Source organism: Aquarana catesbeiana, linkage group LG03 (genome assembly GCF_042186555.1).
Source record: "Aquarana catesbeiana isolate 2022-GZ linkage group LG03, ASM4218655v1, whole genome shotgun sequence".
Classification (NCBI taxonomy): Eukaryota; Metazoa; Chordata; class Amphibia; order Anura; family Ranidae; genus Aquarana; species Aquarana catesbeiana.
Window position 1 is genome coordinate 153,258,311 of NC_133326.1, and position 27,425 is coordinate 153,285,735.

General features: G+C 40.0%; 1 protein-coding gene across 1 annotated transcript in view; it reads left to right on the forward strand.

The window, feature by feature from the left end:
• The window catches only part of LOC141131772 (uncharacterized), a 759,715-nt gene that overhangs the window by 664,932 nt on the left and 67,358 nt on the right, over positions 1 to 27,425 (forward strand). The window contains exons 91-92 of the mRNA XM_073619424.1: positions 6,684 to 6,746; positions 7,448 to 7,564. Of these exons, the coding sequence (XP_073475525.1) occupies positions 6,684 to 6,746; positions 7,448 to 7,564 (180 nt within the window). The remainder of the gene's footprint in view (positions 1 to 6,683; positions 6,747 to 7,447; positions 7,565 to 27,425) is intronic.

Sequence of the window (27,425 nt, forward strand, 5' to 3'; positions counted from 1 at the left end):
TGTCTGCTGTCAGTTCCAGGTTTGGAGGCACTTTGTGGAGAATTGGATGATGTTCGTCAACAAGGGCTGGTAGAGGGCCCATTGTATAGATGAAGATTTTGCAATGTTTTCTGTAATTCTTCGGAGGATCTGCTTGAATATTTGGTGCCTTGAAATGTAAAATGAATAGAAAATGAGAATTCCCATTGATAAGGGATATGGTGGTGTTGGAGATTTTGGAGCAAAGGTTTCATCATGCGCCGTTTAGCAACTGTTATTGGGGATAAGTCAGCAAAAATCTGGTATGAATGTCCTTGAAAAGTAAGAGATTCTTTGTTCCTGGCAGCTGTCATAAGTTGCTCTTTTGTGCGAAGTGGAACTTTACAATTATGTCACGAGGGGGACCTTCAGCTTTGTGTGGCGCCAAAGCTCTATGGATTCTGTCCATTTCCAATCTTTCAATTGGGATTGACCGTGTTAATTCCTGAAAAAGAGCAGTCATAGTTGATTGAAGGTCAACGATTGACTCGGGTATACCACGTATGCGGAGGTTTATTCTCAAAGTCTTCTAACCGCGCTTGCAGCATTCAATTTTCATCTTTAAGAGTCTCAATTTCATTGTCATGTGATAGTACATTAGTTTCAATGTCATCCATTCTGTTTTCCAATTCAGCTGTGCATTGGCCTAAATCACGTATTTCTTTTGTCAGTTTCTCTGTAATTTGGTCAGAGGTCTGCTTTAAAGCGTTCTGTAGCATTTTCTCTATTTTCTTTAATATATTTGGGTATAATGTATCTGATTGCTGTGGCTGGGAGCTGGCGCTGTATTCACTATGTGTGTCATACAGTTCCTGAGGTAAATGCAGCTGTTTCTTGTCAGCGCGTGCTTTAGCTGCGTGAGGAGAATTTGACTGAGCCATATTACAGGAGCCTATGAGTGATTTTTCCTTGTGGCTTTTCACTTTTGTTTTACCTCAGACAGCTCTCAAAACCATTCTATTTTGTTTACAGGGTACTAAGGAGGATATCAGTATGCTTTTTGTTTAGTTACCCTGCCATTCGGGTGCTTGTGGTGGCCGCAAAATACTGGGAAGAACAGAGCCTCAGCGCGATATGTCCGCCGCTGTCCGCTCCGAGCATGTGCCCTAGGATGTGTAACAACTTGATATAAAACCTTTCTGTACAGTAATCTGTTGCATTATACCAAAAATGGGGGTTGGGGAGAGAGTAAATTTTGAGCAGCAATCACATGATGCAGTTGTAAATAATAAAAGTGCATAAACTGCAGTAGGTGGTACAGACTTTGTGAGGAGGAGAACGACAGCAGTTTCCCCACCCAAAGTAAATGTATTACATGTGTAACGCCATATGTGCGCCATTTGTTTGTATGGGGAAATTTGGCTAGCTTTGGGTATGATTATTCCAGACAGGGCTAAAATGCGTAAAGCCAGTCCCACCCTGCATTTTTTCTAAATTCCACACTATTTCTAAAGTTACATCTACTCTGCATTGTTTTCTTTGTACCAGAGTATTGAATTAATTATAATTTAGGTTGTGGAATCCCATGATCCAAGAGCTACTACATTAAATCTCTCTTTTATTCAGAAAGGCTGAATGCCTAAAGTTAAGGTATGAGGAGCTCTCCAATGTGTTATATTTCATGGGATTTCTTTTTAAATCTAAGGACACCTGGCACAGAGCAGGTGTCAATTAATGATATTATTCTTTAAAAAAAAGATTAAATGTGTGTGTGTGGGGAGGGGGGAGTATTTAGTGTGGGCACTTCGTCTATTTAAAAAAAAAAAAAAAAAATGTAACTAGAAAATGCATTTCCTGGGGAAAATGCGTGGGAATGCTAAATAGCTGAATTGCTAAAACGGCCCCCAGCAAAACTGCCCCATCAGAATTGCCCCATCAAAATTGTCCCCATCAAAATTGTCTCCATCAAAACTGCCCCATCATATTGCCACCATCAATACTGCCCCATCAGAATTGCCCCATCAAAACTACCCCATCATACTGCCACCATCAAAACTGCCACCATCAAAACTGCCCCATCAAAACTGCCCCATCATATTGCCACCATCAAAACTGCCCCATCATATTGCCACCATCAAAACTGCTCCATCAAAATTGTCCCCATCAAAACTGCTCCATCAAAATTGTCCCCATCAAAACTGCCCCATCATATTGCCACCATCAGAATTGCCCCATCAAAACTGCCCCATCATATTCCTCTATTATAAATCAGTACATGGTGTGTCTGTCCCCTCCCCCGGGCTCTGTATTTAGAGCTGAGATGCTCCAGCCACCTCCCCTCCTGTGTGTATAAGAGAAGCTTTGGTAACCGTGGCAACAAAAGCAACAAAGTACACTCTGATTAATGGCTAAAATTTCCTGAAATGACCACTAAACAAAAAGCTTTTTCACAAAAACTGTAAAAGATATCAATATAGCCAGATAGCTGAATATTTTGTGAACAATTTAAAGTTTGTTTGGCGTCTGTAGGTGAAAGTATGAAGGCGCTGAAACTTTTGGGAGCGGAAGAAGATTTTAAAGATTTCAAGCATGCTCCCATTGACTTCAATGTTAAAAAAAGTGTTAAAAAGCTTAATATTTTAAAAAGTATAAATTGTAGAAAAAAAAGTTGAAAAAGTCCCATCATCAGCTGCAAGAGACAAACATTTTAATAGTTGAATGGTTTTAATAGCTGAAAGTATGCAGAAGTTACGCAGAGCCAAAAAACGTATGGAATAAAATTAAATAAGATTAAAAATAAATAAAATCGAATAACAATAGTGGAACTGTTAAAGCATTCCCACTAACTATGCCACAAGATACAACTCGACATGTTAGAGATGGAGAGGGTAGTTGGTGGTGGCCCCACCCCTTCTCCTCCCTCTATCCTCTGAATTCTTCCTCACCATCCCTCTTTTTTTTTCTCTCCTCTTTCTTCTCCTCCTACCCCTGCTAGCAAAATTGATATGAAAGGGCACAGTGGGACCAGTAACAAAAAAGGATTGACTGATATTGCTCCCACACCCCTTTTGGATACCTTAAGCGACCTAATCAATGGCGCTCCTATATACCTTGTTCTTAAATATCAGACAGTTTGTGGCTATTCCCTACAATAAACTTGAATGAAGGATACAATATTGGGAATATCTAATCACATGCTGCAGGAACAGGATGACTCCCTCGGATCTTAATATTCATATAGGCCATGGGTGGAGTTGTTTCTGTTTACCATGTTTGTTTTGTTCTGTTTTTGTATGTATTAGTTTACCTGCAGTAATGTCTAGGAAATCATTTACTGTATTGTGCTTGAAAACCTTTAATAAAATCTTTATGAAACAAAAAAAAATATTTTTAACTAGGCACCTGATTAATTCATGATTAACAGATTGACAGTGACCCGTTCCAAGTGGGGACACTCCTGTAAAGAGGGCGGCAATGCTCCTGTCTAGTAGGAAGTGGATGGAAGGCGCGTGATCAGACGCTTACATCAAGAAATGTATGGTTTATTTATGTAAAAGAATACAGACATATAGTCATATAGATATAAAATCATACAAATACTACATAATATTAAAAAAAAGGAAAAACAGGTAACAAAATAAGTACTAGGAAGTTAAAATTGGGGTGTGCCCATATTGAGGCAGGAATTTAAGAAAGGCTGACGCGTTTCGAGGAAAACCTCTTCATCAGAGCCAGGAGAACTGGAGCACAGTCTGTATGGGCCGGTAGGCCGACATGTGTTTGAAAACCTTTCCTATCCCTAGGCAGCAAGACGCTTTCTATCCAGGCATCAGCTGCCTCAAGGACACCTCCTCCCTCCCCCCCCCCTTCTGCTGCCAGGATCACACGGCTCTCCACTCCAAAGGATCTTTACAGTTTGCAGCTGTGTCTACACACTTCTCCTGAGACAGGCACATCTGACAGCCTAACAGCACCGCAAAAAGAAAATACAATCTATTTACATCCATAGAACACCTGGGTATGGAACTTGGAATAATCAATTGTCCATCACAGGACACATCCTCCTACTAGCAACACCACCTCTCCCCATGTACACATGTCGGCCTACCGGCCCATACAGACTGTGCTCCAGTTCTCCTGGCTCTGATGAAGAGGTTTTCCTCAAAACGCGTCAGCCTTTCTTAAATACCTGCCTCAATATGGGCACACCCCAATTTTAACTTCCTAGTACTTATTTTGTTACCTGTTTTTTCTTTTTTTTTAATATTATGTAGTATTTGTATGATTTTATATCTATATGACTATATGTCTGTATTCTTTTACATAAAAAACCATACATTTCTTGATGTAAGCGTCTGATCACGCGCCTTCCATCCACTTCCTACTAGACAGTCCTTTCCAGACCACCCCTGGTCAGCTAAGGCAGCGGGACACGCTCCATCATCTCCCCCAGTCCTATCTCTGACTACAATACTACCTTTGTTTTACAGCAAACGATCTCACTAGCGCAGGAGTATTTTTCACCATATCTTGTTCACACTTCGGCAATGCTCCTGTCACTAGATCTACAAAAGGAGTTTGACATATTGACATGGGATTTTCTATTTTACACTGCTGAAGTCATGGGATCTGGTTCCCACTTTACCCATATTCATTGGGCCCTCTACAAAACCTTGGTGTTTCTAAATTTGGTGGCTGTAAATCTTTTCCCTATTTAGGAATACAGTTAACCCCTTCTATACACACTATTTCCCACCCCCTCTTTTCTGACCTGGAGAGATGTTTAGCATTTCCCCTTTGGTGGGTAAGGAGAATACAATCAGATAAAATTAATATACTTATAGATACTTAGGACTCTTCCTGTACCAATTCCTAAGTGAGACTTGCTCATTGTCCATGAACTATTCTGTTCTATATGGGGTGACAAAAGACCTCAAATTAAAACTACACTGTGCTCCCCTAATCCCTGATTTGGGAATTCCAGACTTGTTTGCCTATTTGCAAGTGGCAGAGATAAAACAAATGATGGTGATTACTACTAAGGGCGCTCGCCACCAATGGGTCTATGTGTAATTTCTTCCCTGCACCCCATTGTTCATAGATGCATTTATGTGCATCACTAATAAGTTGCTATCCCCCATAATGTGTCCTATGATATCCCATTCCCTTGTGATTTTGGTTAGAGAGAGGGTTGGAACAAGTCTAAGTTGGTCACATACCTCCAGCACCAATCCTGACCCAGACTGGATCCACAATTTTCTAATAGTGGCCTGATCTGCATAAATAACTTCCTGATGGGTGAGGACATTTTTAGTATGGTTTTCTTTAAAAAAAAAAGTCCTTAATTTAACCCCCCCACGCACAGGAACCAATTTAAACAGGCAAGCTGGCCCCTGACTGTGATTATATTTAAGTCGACCTGCATATCTAGAGAATCTTTGAAAGGGAAATCTCCACTATAAATATTGAGTTTGTCAAGCAGAAACTAAATTGAATCATGGTTAATGACAAACTGACTAGTCTGCTGCATAGCTCACAAAATAAATCTGACAAAACATTGGGACCCATGGATCCAATACTGGTCATTGGAATCATGAAGCCTCAGAGGAGTATTTTATTATTAGTATTTATTATTTTCCATCACTTTTTTCTTGGCTACTACCCCTTTCCCACTCTCACATCTTTCTTCTTCTGTTGTCCCTTCTCCATTTCTTCTTTTTTGTCTTTTAGAGAAACCCTTATTTGTAGCCCTATCGCAAGGGAAGAAACACTGGTTCATTTACACTGATAATTAGTTGATTTACAAAAGACACAACACTTTTGCAGTATTTCTGTATCTTTATTATTATAATCTTCTATATTTTCGACATTTATACTCCTGTGGGTCATGGATGTACCTGTTTATTATATGCCTGTTATCTGTAAAACCTAATTAAAACAGATTAAAAAATCATGTTGTATGGGCCAGTGGACCACTTTACTGGCTCACTGCAAATCACCAGGTTACCCAACTCCCAACAACCTCCACACCACCATTTTTGTGAGGGACTGGGTCCTGCAGGAAAGACTAGTGCTGAAGAACACCAGGCTGGCTTTGAGAGGAGGTCCATCTTTTTTTGAGTACCCCAATTAAAACACCCACTTGGGCTGTCCTGGCATGGTGGATATTTGATGCTCCCTTGTATCTACTGCTAACTTTAAAGTGGAGTTCCACCCAAAAATGGAACTTCCACTTTCTGGATTCCTCCCCCCCTCCGGTGTCACATTTGGCACCTTTCAGGGGGGAGGAGGGAGCAGATACCTGTCTAATAAAGGTATTTGCTCCCACTTCCTGGCATAGATCACTGCAGCGCTTGCGGTGACCTATGCCACTTCCGGTGCCTACACTCTCCTCCACGGCTGTATTCTGTGAGACACAGAACACAGCAGGGACCAGAGAGGACACGCAGCGTGACTCGCGCATGCTCGGTAGGGAACGAGGAAGTGAAGCCGCACGGCTTCACTTCCTTATTCCCTTACCGAGGATGACGGTGGCAGCAGCCGAGAGCCGACGGACGGATCGGCTTTGGCTGCTGACATCACGGGCTCCCTGGACAGGTAAGTGTCCATATAGTCAGCAGCTGCAGTATTTGTAGCTGCTGGCTTTTAATATTTTTTTTCAGCGGACCTCCGCTTTGAATTGAACATTAACTATAAAATAACATCTCTGTTTTTCTTTTGTGCAGGGGGAAAAGGGAGAGAAAGGAATTGATGGGCTCAGTGGAGATCAAGGAGATAAAGGTGATAAGGTACAGTATGTATGGGTAAATTATGACATGACTTTGTGTATCCTGAGTACTGTAAAATACATGTAGTCCATCATTTCTCATAATTACTTTAGTGTTTAGCGTTCTGATATTGATAACATGGATGACGTGTATTTTGAGGAGAAACTTATAGACATGGTTGTGATATCATCGAGATCTCTTTTTTCCCCATGCTTCTAGATGTATCCTCACGAATTTTATTAATTTGGCCCTAGAGAAGTCATTTATGCCATATATACTGCATGTAGTTATTTTGTTAACTGATAAATAGTCAGAGTCGAGTATCTTTTTTACACAAGATCTTTCCTCATGCATGCTCTTCTGAACAATTATCCAAAAGTGCACTAAAATACACTACACTAAAATTAAAAATCCCCCACACACACACTTCTCCAAAAGAATATGTAAACATGTAAAGCACATTCAGTTGAATGTCATCTTACATGCACTGCATCTGCACAAGTTGGTAGCTGAAATGGCTGAAGTGCTTAGCACAGGTCTTTCTCACAGGCTAATTGTGGTGAAGGGCAGAAACCTATTATGAAATTTACCTTTCATAATGAAGACAGGTTCACTGCTCATCACCGTCAACTTTATAATTAATACAAATTTTGTTGTCAGTTGTCAAAGTCTGACAGGAAAAGCAGGAAGATAATTAGAAAAATCTTTTTTAATTTCCCCAGGGTAATAAAGGATCCTTTGGACTAAGTGGTTTCAGAGGGCCAATTGGACAACCAGGACAACTGGGTGCCCCTGGAGCTCAGGGACCTGAAGGACCAAGAGGAGATCCAGGGCAAAAGGTAAGGTGAAAGTTTAAAAATTCATAATAATATCTACATGTATGTGTTCATACTATACACATATGTTGTGTATATTAGATATCATATACTATAAATAAAACCAGTGATGATATGGCCAGGCATGGTTTGAGACCAATCAATTAGTGACACATCATAATAAAACAGTTAATACACAGTATCTCTGAAAATACCCTGCTTGATTTTAATGATCATATGCTCTACATTTGCTCTGAGGAGGATAATATATATTCACCAGGCAGCAACAGACTAAAACCAATCCACTCTAAAAACAAGGACATATTGGAATATGGATTATCATATTTGTACTCTAGAGCCTCTCCCTATAGCTGCAACTGCAGAACAGAGATGGACAACAGAGTAGGATCTTGAACCAAAAAACGCTGTCCTTTGTTTCTTTATGAAAAACATGCAAGGATGAAGACTTTTATTGGTGCAAGTGCTAAACCAAACCATATATATGAGATGAGATGATCATAGTCCAACCAGTTCAACAAGAGTCAGATTAGGAAACAAGTGGGACCCCTGAAAGCACTCCTTAGAAAACCAATCTGAGAAGAATCTCTCATGTAAAACTAATTTCCTTAGACTATTATTAGTAATGCTCTGAAAATGTTGCCTGACAGTAGAGTTGTCTGCTCAGTGCATAAACTTTTACACTTTTACAAAAAATGATCCACGTTTATGTCTTTAAAAATGATTAGATGTTCTAAATACCATCTGTCTAAATTCAGCTGTGATAGGCTCCCTCTTCACTACTAACTAAAAGTCTATCGGGTTTATGGTAGTCTTTTCCTATAAGAAGGAACTACATATTAATAACACATCTGTGTTGGGGCATCTTACTATATTATGGTAATTTATGTCGATTTTGTGGAACAGGCTAATAGCGAGGCAAGTGTGGTGTAAACACGAATGTCTGGGATTTTGGGTGATACAGGGAGAGAAGCTAGGTATTAAGAAAAGAGGATCTGCATAAGAAATTGTTAAGAATGGATGCCAAATTGATTTTTAGTTGGGGCCCAAATCACCCAATGGCCTCAACTAAAGATTCACATACTTACCATAAGTGACTGAATAGTAAACTGGTGCAATTAGTTAATTATGGAATGATTTGGGTATTGTCTGAATTTGACTCTCATACATTGGAAGTCTTGATTGGGAAAATAAGAAAACTATGTATATTTTTTTTCCCTTTATTGAGGAGTAAAGAGTAGTTACAAAAATGCAAAGTAATTCCTATTGTGGTCAGAAGGGGGCTGTGATTAAAGGGGTTGTAAAGATAAAAATTTTTTCACCTTAATGCATTCTATGCATTAAGGTGAAAAAACTTTTGACAGTACCGCCGCCCCCAGGCCCCCCGTTTTACTTACCTGACGCCTCGAATCTTCGCTGCTCGTCCTCATTGCAGCTCAGCCTGGTCGCTGATTGGCTGCAGTGGATGGATTGAAAGCAGCGCAGCCATTGGCTCGCGCTGCTGTCAATCACATCCGATGACGCGGCGCGCCGGGAGGCGGGGCCGAGTGATACAGCGAGCGGCTATAGCCGCCGGCTGTATCACGGGAGCGCGCCCGCAAGCACTCACCATCATGCGAGGGAGCTCGCATTAAGGTGGTAAATGCTTGCGGGGAGGAGCTGAAACAGCCGCCGAGGGACCCCAGAAGACCAGGTTCGGGGCCACTCTGTGCAGAACGAGCTGCACAGTGAAGGTAAGTATGATATGTTTGTTATTTAAAAAAAAAAAAAAAAATTACCTTTTACAACCCCTTTAAGGCATGGCAACAGCAGAGAACGAGTCATTAAGAAATGCTGGAGTGTTGGAATCGCACATGCACATTACAAACGTGATGATGTCATGACACTTGTGACATCATGTCATCAAGTGTCATTGAGCACATGAGGTCATGATGCAGAACATCATGTATGTACATGGCTGGCGTCATGACATAGCCACGCCCTCTCCTTATAATATAAATAAGGATTAAAGGCAAAATGGAGTCCCATTTTCTTGCTGTGTGTTGTTGGACACATCACATACTGATTTTTCTTTTCAACTTTTCTCATGTGGAGCCTGGCAGAGTCTCATTTTGAGGAAAAACATGTTGAGCTAGGAGAATTTTTGTTTGTTTTATACACAACTTGGAACACTATATTATTGCGGTAGGTGAGTATACTTTGCACAGAGCAAGGGAGGAACATGGTCACTGGCGGAGGATCTATGGAGCCTGCTGGGCTTTAGGGAGGCAACTAAATCCTTTAGTAGGGGCTGTATCTTGTAGTATAGTCCAAGCCTGTTGATAGGGTAAGTCATTGTGATGACCACCCCTATGATACCTTGGTGATCTTTAGAGGGTACACTTTATGTGACCCTTAACAGACACCTACAGACAGAAAATACACACCTTGTGCAGTGATCAGGAGTATTGAATGATGACCTCCATATATCTGGCAATATATCTCCATTGGTATGGTACTAAGTTCTTAGTACAGGCACCTCCATATGAATGAAGTCAAACACATGGTAGATTTTGGACTTCAGTATATTTTACAAATTCAATAAAAGTTTTATGTTTTACACTGTGGTAGGTTTGATGTGCAGGTGGAGCGCATCCCTGTTTTTTTTTTGTTTTTTGGGTTTTTTTTTTATGTAATTCCCACAAGGAGGCCAGAGTAACAAGGTAGAAGTATATATCAGGCTAACATTATTGGGTTTGGATTTTGTGGAACTACCAGATATAAAACTTTCTGTTCTGCTGTTAAGGAGAAATTGTAGCAGAAAAGAAATGTGCTTTTAACAGTATGTAAAAAGTAATGACTAAACACATTATAGTACAAAAAGGATATGTATTACTGCTAACTAAGAAAAAATATTGGATGTCCTTTTAGCATTCTCTTTCTGTGATTTTGGTGTAAGTGCATGAAATTAAAAAGGATAGTTTAGCTTATTCTGAATAACCTTATGGAGAGAGGTGAGTTCTTGAAAGCCCGTTAAAGCATTATTTAATTCCTAAAATGGAATAATATAAAAAAATAAGACTCCACGTGTGCTTTAGATCATATTTTCTTTTTGGTTAGTCACATTTTCTTTCTTTGATAGGCTTTAAATTATTTATGTTGTAATCAGCTCTTCAGTATGCTTTTGAGAATTATGTTGTACTTTTACATGTCTGCTAAACACTTCAGACCATCTGAACCATAAAAACACTGGCACAATGGTAAAATTATGGATCAAAGAGAAGATACTGTAACATAGTCAGAGGTCTTGTTAAATTGAAACCACAGCCACTTTTAATGCTTTGATTAGCGCTTAATTCTTAGTAACTCTTCTTGGTAGGGAGATTCCCTTTACTTTCTGCATGGTCACCAGCACAAACAGTTAAAACAAGTTTCCCTAACAAGTATTTCCCTAAGGGATTATCAAACTAATGGGCGGTGGGGGTTGCGGTGGGAACATGTACCACAAAGAAAAAAATCATTTTGACAGGGAGCAGTGATTTTAGTAGTAGAGAAACATTAAAAATGCAAACTTCCTGCCTGTGAAGTGGTGTACCTGTGCTATGGGTACAACCTACTACAACCAAGCTGGCAATTACAAAGAAAAAAGTGTGCTTAAATTGCCAGCTAAATGACAGCTCCTGGCCGCTTCATTCTGTTTATAAACAGAGTGGCCCAAGATTCTCTTCATTTATATTAGAACCTTATCCTCCATAAGGGGAGTGGGGATTTCCCCCATATCTGGGGCCTCCTTATTGTTAAAGGGGGCTTCCAGATTCCAATAAGCCCCTGTGCGCAGACCCCCACAACCACTGAGCCAGGGCTGTGGGTGTGAGGAAGAGGACCATGTTCTCATCAACATGGGAACAAATTGCTTTGCCAGGGGGGTCACTACCCTTAATATGGGGGGGGACTTGCAAGGGGGCCTCACGGAAAAGCACCTTTTTCCAATGTTAATTGGATAAAAGGCCTCCCCCCCTCTCACAACCCTGGTCCACTGGTTGTAGAGGCCTGTAGCTGGTGGGCTAATCACAATCTGGAAGCCCTCCTTAACAATAAGGAGCACCCATATACCGTCCCCTCATACATATTATCCCTACTCATTCACAAAAAAGTGAAAAGTAAATAAACACATAAACACAATTTTTAACAAGTCCTTTATTAACCACTTGCCTACTGGGCACTTTCACCCTTCCTGCACAGGCCAATGTTTAGCTTTCAGTGCTGTCGCATTTTGAATGCCAATTGTGCAGTCATCCAACACTGTACCCAAACTAAATTTTTATCTTTTTTTTTAGACAGATAGAGCTTTCTTTTGGTGGCATTTAATTACCACTGGGTTTTTTTCTTGTTTTTTTTAAACAAACAAATAAATACCAAAAATCTTTTTTTAAAAGTTTTTCATAGTTTCTGTTATAAAATTGTCTAAATAAGTAATTTTTCTTCTTCACTGATGTGCGCTGATGATGTTGCACTGATAGGTGGTGCTGACATGCATCACTGATGGGCACAGATTGGCAGCATTGGTGGACACTGCTGGGGCACTGATAATCGAGACACTGATGGTCAGGGCCCTGATTGTCAGTGCAGATGTCCCCTTCATGAATTTGCAGATTTTCAGCTCTCCTCTCCTCAAGCGCTGTCAGCGTGAGGGGAGGAGTACCAATAACCAGCAAATCTTGTTTACATCTATAATCGGATACAGCTGATCATGTGGTAAAGAGCTGCCGTGATTGGCCCTTTACCCCGATCTGTGATCAGCTGTGTCCAATGCACACCACAGGGGGTGCGCAGGCAGCACGAGCATGGGAGGATGTCATATGATGGCCTCTCAGCAAAGTATGGCCACACTGTAGCCATCATTCAGCTATAACGTGGTCGCAAAGGAGTTAAAAAGAAAATGTCCCATGGTGTACACCCATGTCAGTCATGAAGACCCAACTTCCTTAATGCAAAGATGCCACTCACTGAATGACAGTTCCCCGAGGTGTAATTGTCAATATAAGGGAAGAGGAAGGGATAGTGGTGACATCATTGCCAAATTTGGCCCAAAGGGCCTGGTAATGGATGGGGGGGATCCCATGCTCTTTTTCTCAATTATATGTATCTATATTGCCGAGACCCGACAATTCATTACAGCCACGATCAGTTTTGAATGACAATTTTTCCTTCAGAAATATCATTTTGCTGTGGTACTGTTCTAAACACGGGAAAAATGCACCACTTTACAGGCATACTATATACACCCCCCAGGCACGATATTTAAAGGAATATTTCATTTTTACTGTTTCACTTTAGGCATTAAAAAAATCACTGCTCCCGAAAAAACATCCGTTTTTAAAAAAAAAAAATTGCATTGATACATGTCCCCTGGGGCAGGACCCAGGTCCCCAAACACTTTTTATGACAATAACTTGCATATAAGCCTTTAAAATTAGCACTTTTGATTATTCATGTTCATGTCCCATAGACTTTAACAGTGTTCGTGTGTTCTGACAAATTTTTTGCCTGTTCGCATGTTCTATTGCGAACCGAACAGGAGGGTGTTCGGCTTATCCCTATTGTTAAGTTTCATATGACAATAACAAAAGTAATTTCTCCTAGGGTGTCTACTTTATAACATTAAACAATCTTGATAATAAATGTGTATGGTGGTTTCAAATGGTATTACAAACAGTAATGTCCCCAATAAGAGAAGAACATGAAGAAAAAGGAAAGTGCACGGATTTTGCTTAGGCTGCTGCTAAGGACAGAGTATATTAGGTTTTAAAATCTGGTCCTGTATTGATGCCATAGGGACCATCTATTTTACATTGGTTTAGGGTACCTATGTTGAATGCCATGATGCGTTCACAACTTTGTGTGACATCTATTAGATTTTTAAGTTCAGAGATACTTGGGGCAAATGGTGATTTCCAGTATTTTGCAATCAATGTATGTGCCAGAGTAGTTAGGGAGACATATCTCATATGGGGGTGGAGTTTTTCCATGCCTATGCTGAGTAGAGCCTTTTCAGCGTTTGCTTTGAAGGGAAAACCTGTAATCGTGGAGATTATTTTAAACACAGATTTCCAAAAGCTCCTCAGCCTGGGGCAAGACCAAAGCATATGTTTTAAGGTCTACATCCCTTCAAACAGGTGTTGGCGCTATCTTTGGAGAATTTAGATATGTTGTAAGGGGTTAAAGATCTAGATGGATTTTTTGGGCAGTTTCGCAAAAATGTATGCAATTTGAACAGTTAGTTGAATTTAATGGCATTTAGCCATTGTTTATCAGAGAATCGGAGAAAGAAATTTTGAGATCTTCCAATTTACAAAGAGGGGAAGATTTGATAAAAATCAACTTGGTTTGCAAGGAATTGTATAAGAGAGATATTCCCTTTTTTTTTTTTTTGATGGGGTGGTGGTCCAGAATGACCACAGGGGTTCAGGGACCTTCAGGTTAGAAATGGCAAATCTATTGACATATGTAGACAGTATAGACAGTTTAACGTATAAGTCGTAAATCTTTTTGTGAAATGCCCTTTTTAGTGGTTAATTCAGTAAATGTAATTTGTTTCCCTTCATCCATCAAATCCGATAAGGTTTGTATCCGCTTTCCTGACCAGTGTTCAAAAGAATTCCCTTTTAGTGGATATGTGAATGCGCGTAAGGGTATGGGAATTGTGGATAGTCAATGGTATTTGCAGCTACTTTGAAGAAGGTACGCCCATGCTTTCAGAACAGCTTTGAATATTGGATTAAGAGTTGTGATGTTTGAATCTGCAAATGAGGAGATAATCAGCAGAGATTTTAGGTCACATGGGGAGACCTGTGTCTGTTCGATTTGACTCCACAACATAAATTCTGTAGGATTTATTCATGCCTTTAATTGCTCTACCATTGTGGCCATATGATAGTCTTTGAATATAGGGACCCCCATCCCACCAGCGCTCCTATGTTTTGATAGAAAGAGTTAGGAATCGTGATTGGTAATGTTCTGAAGTAGTATAATATTTTAGGAAGTATTACCATTTTGAAGGCTGCTAGTCTGCCAGACCAAGAGAGGTAGTGGTTTTTAAGGCACTCTAATTCCCTGCTTGTTGAATCAAGCAACGGGACAAAATTGGCCCTGTATAGGTTGGAGAAGGTAATGTTAATGCCCAGGAACAGCAGAGAGCTTTGGGGTCATGGGAAGGGGCGTTGTTGAGAGAGAGTAGATTTGAGATTTTCTGTAATATGAATTCTTAACAGGTGGGACTTAGTATCGTTGACTTTGCAATAGGAAATTTTATAAAATTCCTGTAACACTTTGTATACTTTGGGTAATTATTCAGCCAGGTTAGATATTGTCACAATGACATCGTCGGAGAATAATGTAACAGTGTGTTCATGGTTCGCAACTTTTATGCCCGAAATTAGTGGATGTGTATGAATTTTCTTGGCCAGTGGTTCCATTAATAGTGTGAAGATCAAGGGGCAAACGGGGCATCCCTGTCAGGTGCAGCTTGTGATATTGAAGCTCTTCGAAAACAATCCTTCCACGAATACAAAGGCTGAAGGAGTTGAGTACAGTGCGGATATTGCCCCGTAGATCTCACCATCCTACCCAAATCTATGTAGAACCTGCAATAAATATCCCCAATGGACCCTGTTGAAAGCCTTCTCCGCATCCCACATGAGGAGCAGAGAAGGCTCGCGAGAGGCCTCCACACAGTGAATGAGATTCAGTGCCCTTCTCGTTGCATCTGGCACTTGCCAGCCTTTCACAAAACCCACCTGGCCTTGCTTAAGTAACGAAGGGAGCAATTGTGAGATTCTGGTGGCTATAATTTTTGCGTAGATTTTGGATCTACATTTAGGAGAGATATCGGCCTAAAGTTCTATGGAGTGACTGGATCTTTCCCTGGTTTTGGAAGTGTAACTATTGTGGCAGATAACATTTCAGGTGCTAACAAGGCAGATGACATGGCTGTATTGTACACTTGAGTTAAGTAAAGAGTTCAGAGATCATTGAATAATTGATAGTGTTCAGATGAGAATATCTAGGCCTGGTGATTTATTTTGGGGCATTTGTTTGATCACTTTAGTAATCTCAGGAATTGTGAATGGTTGATTTAATTTATGTAAGTCTAGAGGTGACAGGGTGGGCAGTGAAATGGAGTCTAGGAATCTGGCTATTCCATCTGGTGATGGTTGAGGGATAAAGGAATCCTCACATAAATTATAAAAATTACTGTAGTATGTACTGAATGCATCTGCAATTTCTTGTGGGTTTTAGAGTTTAATGCCTAGAGATTGATGGTTGTTGCTTATTCATATGTTCAAGCTCTTCTATTTAAGAAGGAGACTATCTAGCAGCCATGTTTTTTTCCTCTTGGCCACTGCACTAATTTTCAACAAAATGCCCCAGTGACATGCCTTGTGGGCATTCCACAGTGTGAATGGGTCTGAAACCGACTGTATATTGAGGTCAAAGAATTCTCATATATGTTTCGCTATTGTGTCCTTGTTGTCTGGATTTGACATCAAAAACATGTAATTTTTTCATCTATTTGCCTTGGTTTCAGTGAGACCCCCACCCACTACAATGGACACAGGAGTGTGGTCCGATCAAGTTATACAATATACCTCAGATTTAATTACCGATTGAAGTAAAACTTTGTCCACTAAAAAGAGGTCAATACGGGAGTAAGATAAATGCACATGGGGTACAAGGTGTAGTTCTTTTCATTTGAATGCTGGCAGCTGCAAATGTCAAAGAGGTGGGATGAAGAGATGAAGTTAAACAGAGTTGCTCTCTGTGTGCGTGCTTAATTAGATGAGGACTAGACATGTGCATTTCGTTTAGTTCCGAATCGAAATTCGGATGAAATTTTCATTATTCGGACATTCGGATGCATCCCAAATACCGAATTACAATACTAACGAATTTAAACGAATCCGAAATGTTTCGAATCGAAAACCCACGGACGAAATTTGAATCGAATTCGAAATCTATTCCATTCGAAAACAAATTCGAAATCTATTCGACTCGAATTCGAAAACAAATTTGAATCGAATTAGAAAAAATATAAATTGATTTCTAAAAAAGAATACAATAAAATAGAATATAAAATAATAAAACAATAGAATAAAAATAAAAGAATTGTAAAGAATAGAATAGAATTGAATGTAATAAAATACAACAGAATATGACCATCTTCTGAAATTCAAATTTCGAATAGTATAAATAGATTGGAAAATTACTAATATCAAAACAATGGAAACTAAAATAATATATATTATATTTTATTCTATGCAGTTCTGTTGTTTTTTTATTCTATTTTTTTCTATTATTTTATATTCTATTCTAATATGAAATCATTCTATACTAAATTTCAATTTTGGAAGATGGTTTTATATATATATATATATATATATATATATATATATATATATATATATATATATATATATATATATATATATATATAATTCTATTCTTTTCTACTCTATTCTAATCTTATCTAATGGAATTTGAATTAATTCTATATGAATTTCGAATTTCAGAAGATGTATAAATGTAAAACCATTTTCCAAAATTCAGATTTCATATAGAATGAAATTGAATTTGAATAGAAAAGATTAGAATAGAAATACAATATATATATATATATATATATATATATATATATATATATATATATATAACCATTTTCCGAAATTCGAATTTCATATAGAATGAATTCGAATTCGAATAGAAAAGAAAATAGACTAGAAAAACAATAGAACAGAATCTAATATAATATAATATATATATTAGATTATTTTCTGTTCTATTGTTTTTCTATTCTAATCTTTTCTATTCGAATTTGAATTCATTCTATATGAATTTCGAATTTCAAAAGATGGTTATATATATAAATATATATATATAACCATTTTCCGAAATTCGAATTTCATATAGAATGAAATTGAATTGAAATAGAATAGAAAATAATATCTTAGAAAAACAATAGATCAGATCAGAAAAAAAATATATATATATAAATATATAAATAACCATTTTCTGAAATTCGAATTTCATATAGAATGAAATCGTATTTGAATATAAAAGATTAGAATAGATTAGAAATACATATACATTGTTTTCTGTTCTATTGTTTTTCTATTCTAAAAGATTAGAATAGATTAGAAATACATATACATTGTTTTCTGTTCTATTGTTTTTCTATTCTAATCTTTTCTATTCGAATTTTAATTCATTCTATATGAATTCGAATTCTAATAGAAAAGATTAGACTAGAAATAGAAAATAGACTAGAAAAACAATAGAACAGAATTGAGTAAAATATAATGTGTATATGTATTTTATTTTATTCTATTCTGTCCTATTTTTTTTCTATTCTAATCTTTTCTATTCAAATTTGAATTCATATTTATATATATAGCCATCTTCTGAAATTTGAAATTCATATAGAATGAATTCAAATTTGAATAGAAAAAAATAGAATAGAATAGAATAGAGTAACAATAGAACAGAATAGAATAAAAAATTATATATATATATTTATTATTTTTTTTTTTGTAAACGCTATAACTTTTGTGCAAAGCAATCAATAAATGCTTATTGCGATTTTTTTTTTTTAACCAAAAATATGTAGAAGAATATGTATCGGCCTAAACTGAGGAAAAAAAATGTTTTTTTATATATTTTTGGGGGATATTTATTATAGCAAAATCTAAAAAATAATGCGTTTTTTTCCAAATTGTCGCTCTTATTTTGTTTATAGCGCAAAAGATAAAAACAGCAGGGGAGATCAAATACCACCAAAAGAAAGCTCTATTTGTGGGAAACAAAGGACTTCAATTTTGTTTGGGAGCCACGTCGCACGACCGCGCAATTGTCAGTTAAAGTGACGCAGTGCCAAATCGCAAAAAGTGCTCTGGTCAGGAAGGGGGTAAATTCTTCCGGGGCTGAAGTGGTTAAAGACTTGTAGTTTTATTAGCTGTTTTTTTTTTTTTTGACAGGGGCGCAGTTTCAGTGCTTGCCATAGGTGCCATTTTCAATAGATACGCCTCTGGGAGACACAGAGAGAGAGAGAGAGAATTTAATCATTTTTATTTACCGATGACGGATGCAGTCTGGGGTGCGCTCAATCCCTCTCACAGCTTTTACTGCCATGGTGACGCGAAACCATGCAGCGTTCTTCTGGTTTGCTGAAGAGGAATATTATCTAATTATTATCTGAATATTATCAAATTCGAAAATAGAAATATTTTCGAATGCGATTGAAATATTATCGAATACGATTGAAATAATTTCTAATACAGTTGAAATAATTTTGAATGCTGTTGAAATATTTTCGAATGCGGTTGAAATATTATCGAATCCGATTGAAATAATTTTGAATACAGTTGGAATAATTTTGAATGCGGTTGAAATATTATCAAATTCGGTAGAAATATTTTCGAATGCGATTGAAATATTATCGAATACGATTGAAATAATTTCTAATACAGTTGAAATAATTTCGAATGCTGTTAAAATATTTTCGAATGCGGTTGAAATAATATCGAATCCGGTTGAAATATTTTCGAATTCGACCGATTTTCGAATTCGGTCGAAAACGAAACTGATTTGAAAACGAATTTAATGAATTTAACGAATCTAACTAAACTAAATTAATTTAATAACGAATTAAAACGAAACAAAACAAATTTTTTCATTTTGCACATGCCTAATGAGGACACATCCATATCACAATCCCTAATACTATTAAAGTCTCCGCACATTATATTGTGTCCTTGGCAGGATTTAGATATCTTTAACCAGAGTTTTTTGAGGTATGTCAGGGGACGTACATTAAGCAGATACACATTGATCAAGATGTAGACGGTGTTGTTAATCTTGCATATGAGCGCCAGGTAATGACCCTGCTTAAAGGAAATTGTATCCTTGATTGCAATAAGTACTCCCCTTTTTATGTGGGAGCTTTAGAATGGAAAATAATTGGTTGTTGGAAAATGATGGATTTTTTGGAGCAGAAATGTGTCTCCTGCAGATGCAGGATATCACATAGTAATCGTTTAGCTTCTTTCCATACCGTATTTCTTTTCGCTAGGCTATTGGGGCCCTTGACATTTAGAGAGAATACCTTGAACTGCATTATTATGTGTGGATTGAAAATGATGGTACCTGCTGTCAGAAGGATATGCGGCTGTATGTCGAGTCTGCTTTCAGATATCTGTTCAGGATCAAGAATTCTACCTTATGGTAGAAAAGTCCAACGGATGACCTATCAAGAAAAGGGTTTGAGATCCAGTAACAAAATTGATTAGAGTCCAGATTTCCTGTGCACTTCTAAAAAAATAGAAACAGTCAGTTTGCGCTACTAAAGTTCAACGTTCGAATAGTAGAAAAAGAAGGAAAAAAAAACAAATATAAAGAAGATGAAAGTGGATATCACCAACACCAAAACCAGTGACTTATTCACTTGATGTAAAAACAAACGATTACAGACAGAATCTGAACAGAGATTGATCTGCTAAATCTTGAGGGTATATAGAACTGGTTAACAACTCAATTCAACAGCAAAGGGGCCTTCCGGGGTCCTGGAATAGTTGTTAGGACATTTTGCTGGGCGCCTCATCCTTCTTCTGTATCTGGGTGCACTTCATGTTGTGGGAAGTCATTGGATGTCAAGGTTAAGGGAGTGATAATTTCCCATTCTCTTAGTAGGCGAAGGCCTTCATCCATAGTGGAGATAATGAAGGAGTCATTTCACTTAGTGATCTGTAGTTTAGCAGGATAGTTCCACCTATACACTATGTTGTGGTTTCTTAGCACTATTGTAACGGTTGCTAGGTTTCTCCTGCGTTGGAGTGTATACTGTGTGAGGTCAGCGAAAAAAGAGTGACCTTGCATGCACTCCGACCAGTTATCAGATTTTCTTGTAAAAGCCATCAGCTTTTCCTTAGCCCTGAAAAAGTGTATTCGTGCTATAGTGTCTCTAGGTAAACGTTCGGGTAAGTGCTTTGGCTTAGGGAGTCTATGGATTCTGTCTATAGCAAGTTCTTCGAGAAGAGCCTCCTGGAGTATTTTAGTGAAAAAAGCTTGGAGATTCCCCTGATTTTGACGTTATTACATCTGGATCTGTTCTCTAAGTCTGCCAATTTAGATTTAATCCAGTCAAAATCCTCTTCCCTTTCATTATGAGCATCTACCAACCCACTGAATGTGGTGGCAAAATCTCCCATCTTGTTTTCAATATGTAGGACTCTGTCACTGACCTCCTATTGCATTAAAGACATGATATATGTATGGATCGTGTGTCTCAATGATTCCAGCATGTCTTTTAGGGTGGTGTCTAGAACTGCCTGGTCATTTGTTGGGAAGGCCAGAATAGAGTCATGCAATTCTCTTGTGTCATCCATAGATAGGGTAGAAATCTGTAGATCTGGTGGGGTGTCAGGCATGTATGACATCTTGGCCTTAGATTTGGCAGGGCTTATGGAGGTGTAAGTGGCCCTGGATTTACTTTGGTGGCCAGGCCAATGGGGAGAAGAAGTCCGGCATCCGACCCAGTTTCCCCTGCTCTTTTTGTCACTTGGACTTGTTCCCTGCTTGCTGCTCTGGCGCCTGAAATCGCCATTCTTCAGTGCTCAGGGATGCTGTAGTTTGCCCCAGCAATCATCTCCTCTGCAGAGCTCTCGGTCTAAGTGGCTATACTCTTTGCATGCCGGCCACGCCCCCTTGTGTGATCAGTTTTTAACAGGAAAGCAGAGGGACTGGCAGGAACACCAGGGATTTTACACAAAAAAAGAACAGGATACATTTTATACAAGTACATGGTACAGCAGACACATACCAGGAATTTGAAATGCTCTGGTAGTAAACACTTTAACTCTCTAGTGGTGCATCCCACATACTGGAGCCCGCATGGAAATTCCCATAAATATGTAACATGGCATCTGCTACATGTTATGAACTTTTTTTATATCATATAATTTTCCAGTAGTGTTATATTGAAATGCATGTTTTTTTATTTGTAAGTAGGGGCTAAGCGCAAGGAGAAGATCCGCTAAGGGTTTAATATACTCTGTTGTTAATTGTTTTATGTCACCCATTGGTATATATTTCTTTCATTTGGTGTATTTAAGTACTGTATATAGGGATCAGGACAGTGCTGTTATTTATTTTGTTTTGTTTAGTGTAAAGGGATTTCTTGATCATACATCACAGGACACAGAGTATTCATTACATAGTGGGTTAAATAGGCACCCTCGGTGATTTGACACTGGTTAACCCCAATTAAGGAGAATTCCTCCCCTATATAACCCCTCCCATACGGGGAGGACCTCAGTTTTTTCACCAGTGTCTAAGGTAGTTGGTCACGTAAAATATGTGCTGTGAAGAAAGCTCCAGTTTGGTCCCTGCAGGGGCTTAAAGGGCTATGCTGACGGCATCCATATCTCAGGCCGATATTTTGACTCCCAAGATGGTATGGTACCCGGGCCTCGTCATCCGAAGAAGCAAGGTTTTGCCTGTAAGTCTCTCTTTGGAGGACTGGGCTCTGAGAAAACCAGGCTTGGTGTACTATTAAAACAGTGGCACAAAAGTTTCTGGCAGAGTCTTTTACAGGTCCAGGTAAGAGGTTTCTCTGAGTAATAACCCAAAAAACCCTGAAGGTTGGCACAACGCTACCCGCCGTGATGGGTGAAGGCTGGAAACTGTCTGTTCTCAGCAGTTCCTGTGGCGGGGACAGGTAAGAGAAGCTAATGCTATATATATATTTATGTTACAAATGGATTTTCTTCAATGAGTAGTTGCATGTCTTACCTGATTTCCACCACTAGAGTGAGTAAGGAGCAAACTTGCGTGCTTTTCAGATACACACTTAGTGAAGCTGGTGTCCAATCCGCTCACTTCCTCCACTGCAGGTGTGCAGACGCTAGGTGGCTAATTTAAAAGCCCAGAGCATTCAGAGCTCTGTAAACAGATAAACACAGAGTGTGGGCAGTGAGCATCCTAAGTGGTCAGATCCAGGCTAACCTAAGACACCAACTCGGCATCAGGTTGTGCAGTATTAAGCATATATGTATATTGTGAGACTTTTAGCACAACAGTGATTGCATATGTACTAGTACCTCTGCTTTGTAGCTTGGGACTATGTCTCCTCGTAAGAGGGTCTTGGGGGGAGGTAACAAAGGCACAAGAAAGTCACCGCCTGTGTCTATGGGTCCTAAAGATGCCTGCAGAATACCATCCTCCCTGCAAGACTGGAGCCAGCCTCACAGGATGAGTCAGTGCCCCTGTCAGGTTTTGCAGCCTCTCCTAATGTTACAGCCCCAGCGTATGTCACAGAGGATTCCCTTAGGGCTACATTGGAGGGTTTTAAGGGAAGAATTATGAATTTTATTTCAGCTTCCTTAAAAGATAGCAGAAAAAGGGGTAGATCCCCTCCCTCTGCACTTTCTCTTTAAGATGAATCTTCTGACAATGAGGAGAGATCCCTATCCAGAGATAGGGATCAAGAGCAGTCTGAGGATTCAGAGGAAGAGGAGAGAGCTTCTTCTTCTCAGGCACTCAAGAAGCAGGTCCAGTATTATACTGAACTAGTGCATTCCACATTTAAAATGCCCTCTGCTGAGGCCGCCACATCCTCTGTTTCTTCCCTGGGGGTTAGAAGGATCCCACAGACTGCCTTTTCCTTTCCAATTCATCTTTTAATGGATAAATTGTTGTATGAGGACTGGGGACATCCCGATAAACTGTTTACTCCTCCTAAAAGGTTTTCTATGCTTTATACTCTGGAGGAAAGCATCACCAAGAAGTGGAAGGTCCCATCCGTGGATGAGGCTGTCTCTTGTGTGAATAAAAACCTGACCTGTCCCTTGGACAATGCTCAGGTGTTTAAAGATCCAACTGATAAAAAGCTGGAAACTTTATTAAAAGCCTCCTTCTCCATGGCTGGCACTGTAGTCCAACCTACAGTTGCAACTGTGGGTTTGTGTCAATTGCTCAAGGAACAGGTTAAGCAGATGCTTGGCCTCCTTCCTGGTGAGGAAGTGGAGAACTATGCAGACCTTCCACAGGTGCTGTGTTTTATGATTGATGCCATTCTGGATTCTGCCCAGCAAGCATCTCGTTTGTCTTTCCTGTTGGTACACATGAGCAGGTCCCTTTGGCTTAAAAGTTGGGCAGCAGAGCTTTCATGCAAAAGATATTTAGCTGGTTTCCCATTCAAAGGGGAATGCCTATTTGGGGATGACCTAGATAATTTTATACAAAAAATTACAGATGGTAAATCTACACTCCTACCAGTTAAGAGGAGTAAATGTCCACCATTCAAACGGTCTCTTTCCCCTTCCCCTGGAACATCAGGCTCTAAGCAGTGGCGACGGCCTTCCCAATCCACTTTCAGTGGAAGGGCCCAGGGTCACACCCAAGGGCAGAAAAAGGCTTGGGGACGAAAGCCTGCCAAGCAGAGCCACATAACATCCCTGTGAAGGGGCGCCCCCACTCGGCCGTGTGGGGGGAAGGCTCCTACAGTTTTCAGGAGCCTGGCGGGAAGAGGTTCAAGACAAGTGGGTGGTCTCTTCAGTATCTCTAGGTTACAAAATAGAGTTCTTAGAGCTTCCACCAGCTCGTTTCCTAAGGTCAAGAGTTCCCAAAGATCCAGTAAAGTGAGAACTGCTGCTACTGGCCTTAGATCGCTTACTATCCCAGGGAGTGATAGTAGAAATGAACCCAAAAGATCAGGGTTCAGTGTTCTACTCAAATCTCTTCACCGTTCCAAAGCCAAATGGAGATGTCAGACCCATCCTAGATCTAAAGGATCTGAATCAGTTTCTACACATTCGATCCTTTCGAATGCAGTCAATTCGTTCGGTGGTCTCCACCCTGCAGGGGGGAGAATTTATGGCATCAATAGATATCAAGGATGCATATCTTCATTTACCGATTTTTCCCGCTCACCAAAGATATCTAAGGTTCGCGGTAGACCATCGCCATTTCCAGTTTGTGGCCCTTCCTTTCGGTCTCGCTACAGCTCCTCCAATTTTTACAAAAATTCTAGACCCTCTCTTAGCAAATCTAAGAGCTCAGGGCATAACTGTGGTAGCTTATCTAGACGATTTGCTACTCATAGAGCAATCGGTGGCACACCTGAACCGCGCTGTCTTCAAGACAGTAAGACATTTGGAAAGACTAGGCTGGATAATCAACCTAGAAAAGTCTTCTTTGCAACCTTCAACAAGGTTGGCGTATCTAGGCATGATCATAGACACCACTCAAGGCAGGGTGTTTCTACCAGAGCCAAAGGTCAAGGCCGTAAGAGCTCTAGTCTGCTTAGTATTAAGCAAAAAGAGTCCATCCATTCGGCTATGTATGAGACTGTTAGGAAAGATGGTTGCCACTTTCGAGGCTGTTCCATTTGCCCAGTTTCACTCAAGGCCCCTGCAGAGAAGCATTCTCCCAGCTTGGAACAAAAAGACTCATGCCTTGGATCTTCCGATGTGCCTATCCTCAAGGATACGCAAAAGCCTCAATTGATGGTTACGAACCAAAAATCTTTTGAAAGGCAAAGCCTTTTTTCCACTACCATGGATGATCGTAACCACAGATGCCAGTCTGACAGGCTGGGGAGCAGTTCTGGAAGAAACATGCACGCAGGTAAGATGGTCTGCAACCGAGAGACGCTTGCCCATCAATATTCTAGAAATTCAGGCAATTTACTTGGCCCTCATGGACTGGTCTTACAGGCTACAGGGTCATCCTATATAGATACAATCCAACAATGCCACGGCTGTGGCTTACATCAATCACCAAGGAGGCACCAGAAGTCTGGATGCCCAAAGGGAGGTGAATCGCATTCTTGCATGGGCAGAAAGCCATGTTCCCTGCCTGTCTGCAGTATTCATCCCAGGAGTGGAAAATTGGCAAGTGGATTTCTTAAGCCGCCGGCAATTATGCCCAGGAGAATGGTCCCTACACCCCGATATATTCCAAACCATATGTCAAAGGTGGGGAACACCAGATGTGGATCTATTTGTGTCCAGATTCAACAGGACGCTGGACAAATTTGTGTCCAGAACAAGGGATGTACCTGCTCAGGGGTCAGATGCTCTGACAATCCCATGGGATCAGTACAATCTAACGTATGCCTTCCCTCCGAACCCACTTCTTCCGCGGTTCCTGGGAAGGGTCAAAAGGGAAGCAAAGTCGGTCCTTTTAGTAGCCCCGGCTTGGCCCAGATGACCTTGGTATGCAGAGATCGTAAAGATGGCAGTGGGCAGGCCTTGGGTCCTCCCATTCCGGTCAGATCTGCTCACACAGGGTCCGATTTGCCACCCTGCTTTACGAAGTCTAAAATTTGAGGGCTTGGCTGCTGAAACCCACATTTTAAAAGACTGTGGGCTCTCAGAGTCAGTCCTTTCCACTCTGGTCAATGCCAGAAAGCCGGCCTCCAAGCTTATTTACTACAAAATCTGGAAGGTATATGTTTCCTGGTGTGAACCCAGGGGATGGCATCCTAGAAGGTATATGATTAGCAGAATCCTGACCTTTCTTCAGTCAGGCCTAGAAAGGAGATTGGCTTTGAGCACTATCAAAGTCCAAATTTCGGCTTTGTCTGTATTTTTTCAGAAGCCAATTACTTCACATTCCCTTGTCCGGGCCTTTGTTCAGGGGGTACTGCGGTTGAATCCGCCAGTCAAACCTCCAGTATGCCCATGGGATTTGAATTTGGTGTTGTCGGCTTTACAGGGACAACCCTTTGAGCCACTGCACCTGGCTCCTTTAGCGCTTTTGACTAAAAAAATGAGTCTTCTTGATAGCCATATCATCTGCTAGGAAAGTATCAGAATTGGCAGCTTTTTCTTGTAAAGAGCCATATTTAATTATTCACAAGGACAGGATTGTTATGCGTCCTAATCGTTCCTTCTTACCTAAGGTGGTTTCAGGATTCCATTTGAATCAAGATGTAATCCTACCATCCTTTTTTCCAGATCCGCAGTCCGCGGAGGAAGAATCTTTGCACACTCTTGATGTGGTTAGAGCAATCAGTGTCTATCTGCAGGCAACTGCTCAGATACAGAAAACTGATTGTTTGTTTATTCTGCCACATGGCCATAAGAAAGGCCAAGCAGCGTCGAAATCCACTCTTTCTAGATGGATTAAACAGGTTATTTTTCAGGCTTATGATTTAAAGAGGAAGACTCCTCCTTTTCATGTGAAAGCGCACTCAACTAGGGCTGTTAGTGCTTCTTGGGCAGTGCATCACCAGGCCTCCGTGGCTCAGATCTGTAAGGCTGCGACTTGGTCTTCAGTCCATACATTCACCAGATTCTATCAGGTGGATGTAAGAGGGCAAGAGGATACCGCCTTTGGGCGCAGTGTACTGCAGGCTGCAGTTTAGTTCCTCTGGTCCGTTTGTGGTCTATATTTTCTGATCTGTGTCTCCCTCTCCTCAAATGAGCATTGCTTTGGGACATCCCACTATGTAATGAATACTCTGTGTCCCGTGATGTATGATCAAGAAAATAGGATTTTTAAATACAGCTTACCTGTAAAATCTGTTTCTTGAGAGTACATCACAGGACACAGAGCTCTCGCCCTTCTATGGGTTTTACATGGTTACCTATTGCTTTGCTACAAAACTGAAGTTCTCCCCATATGGGAGGGGTTATATAGGGGAGGAATTCTCCTTAATTGGGGTTAACCAGTGTCCAATCACCGATGGTGCCTATCTAACCCACTATGTAATGAATACTCTGTGTCCCGTGATGTACTCTCAAGAAAAGGATTTTACAGGTAAGCTGTATTTAAAAATCCTATTATTACACCTGTACTGCGCGTAGTGTGGGTTTTTTGTGTTAAAATGCAC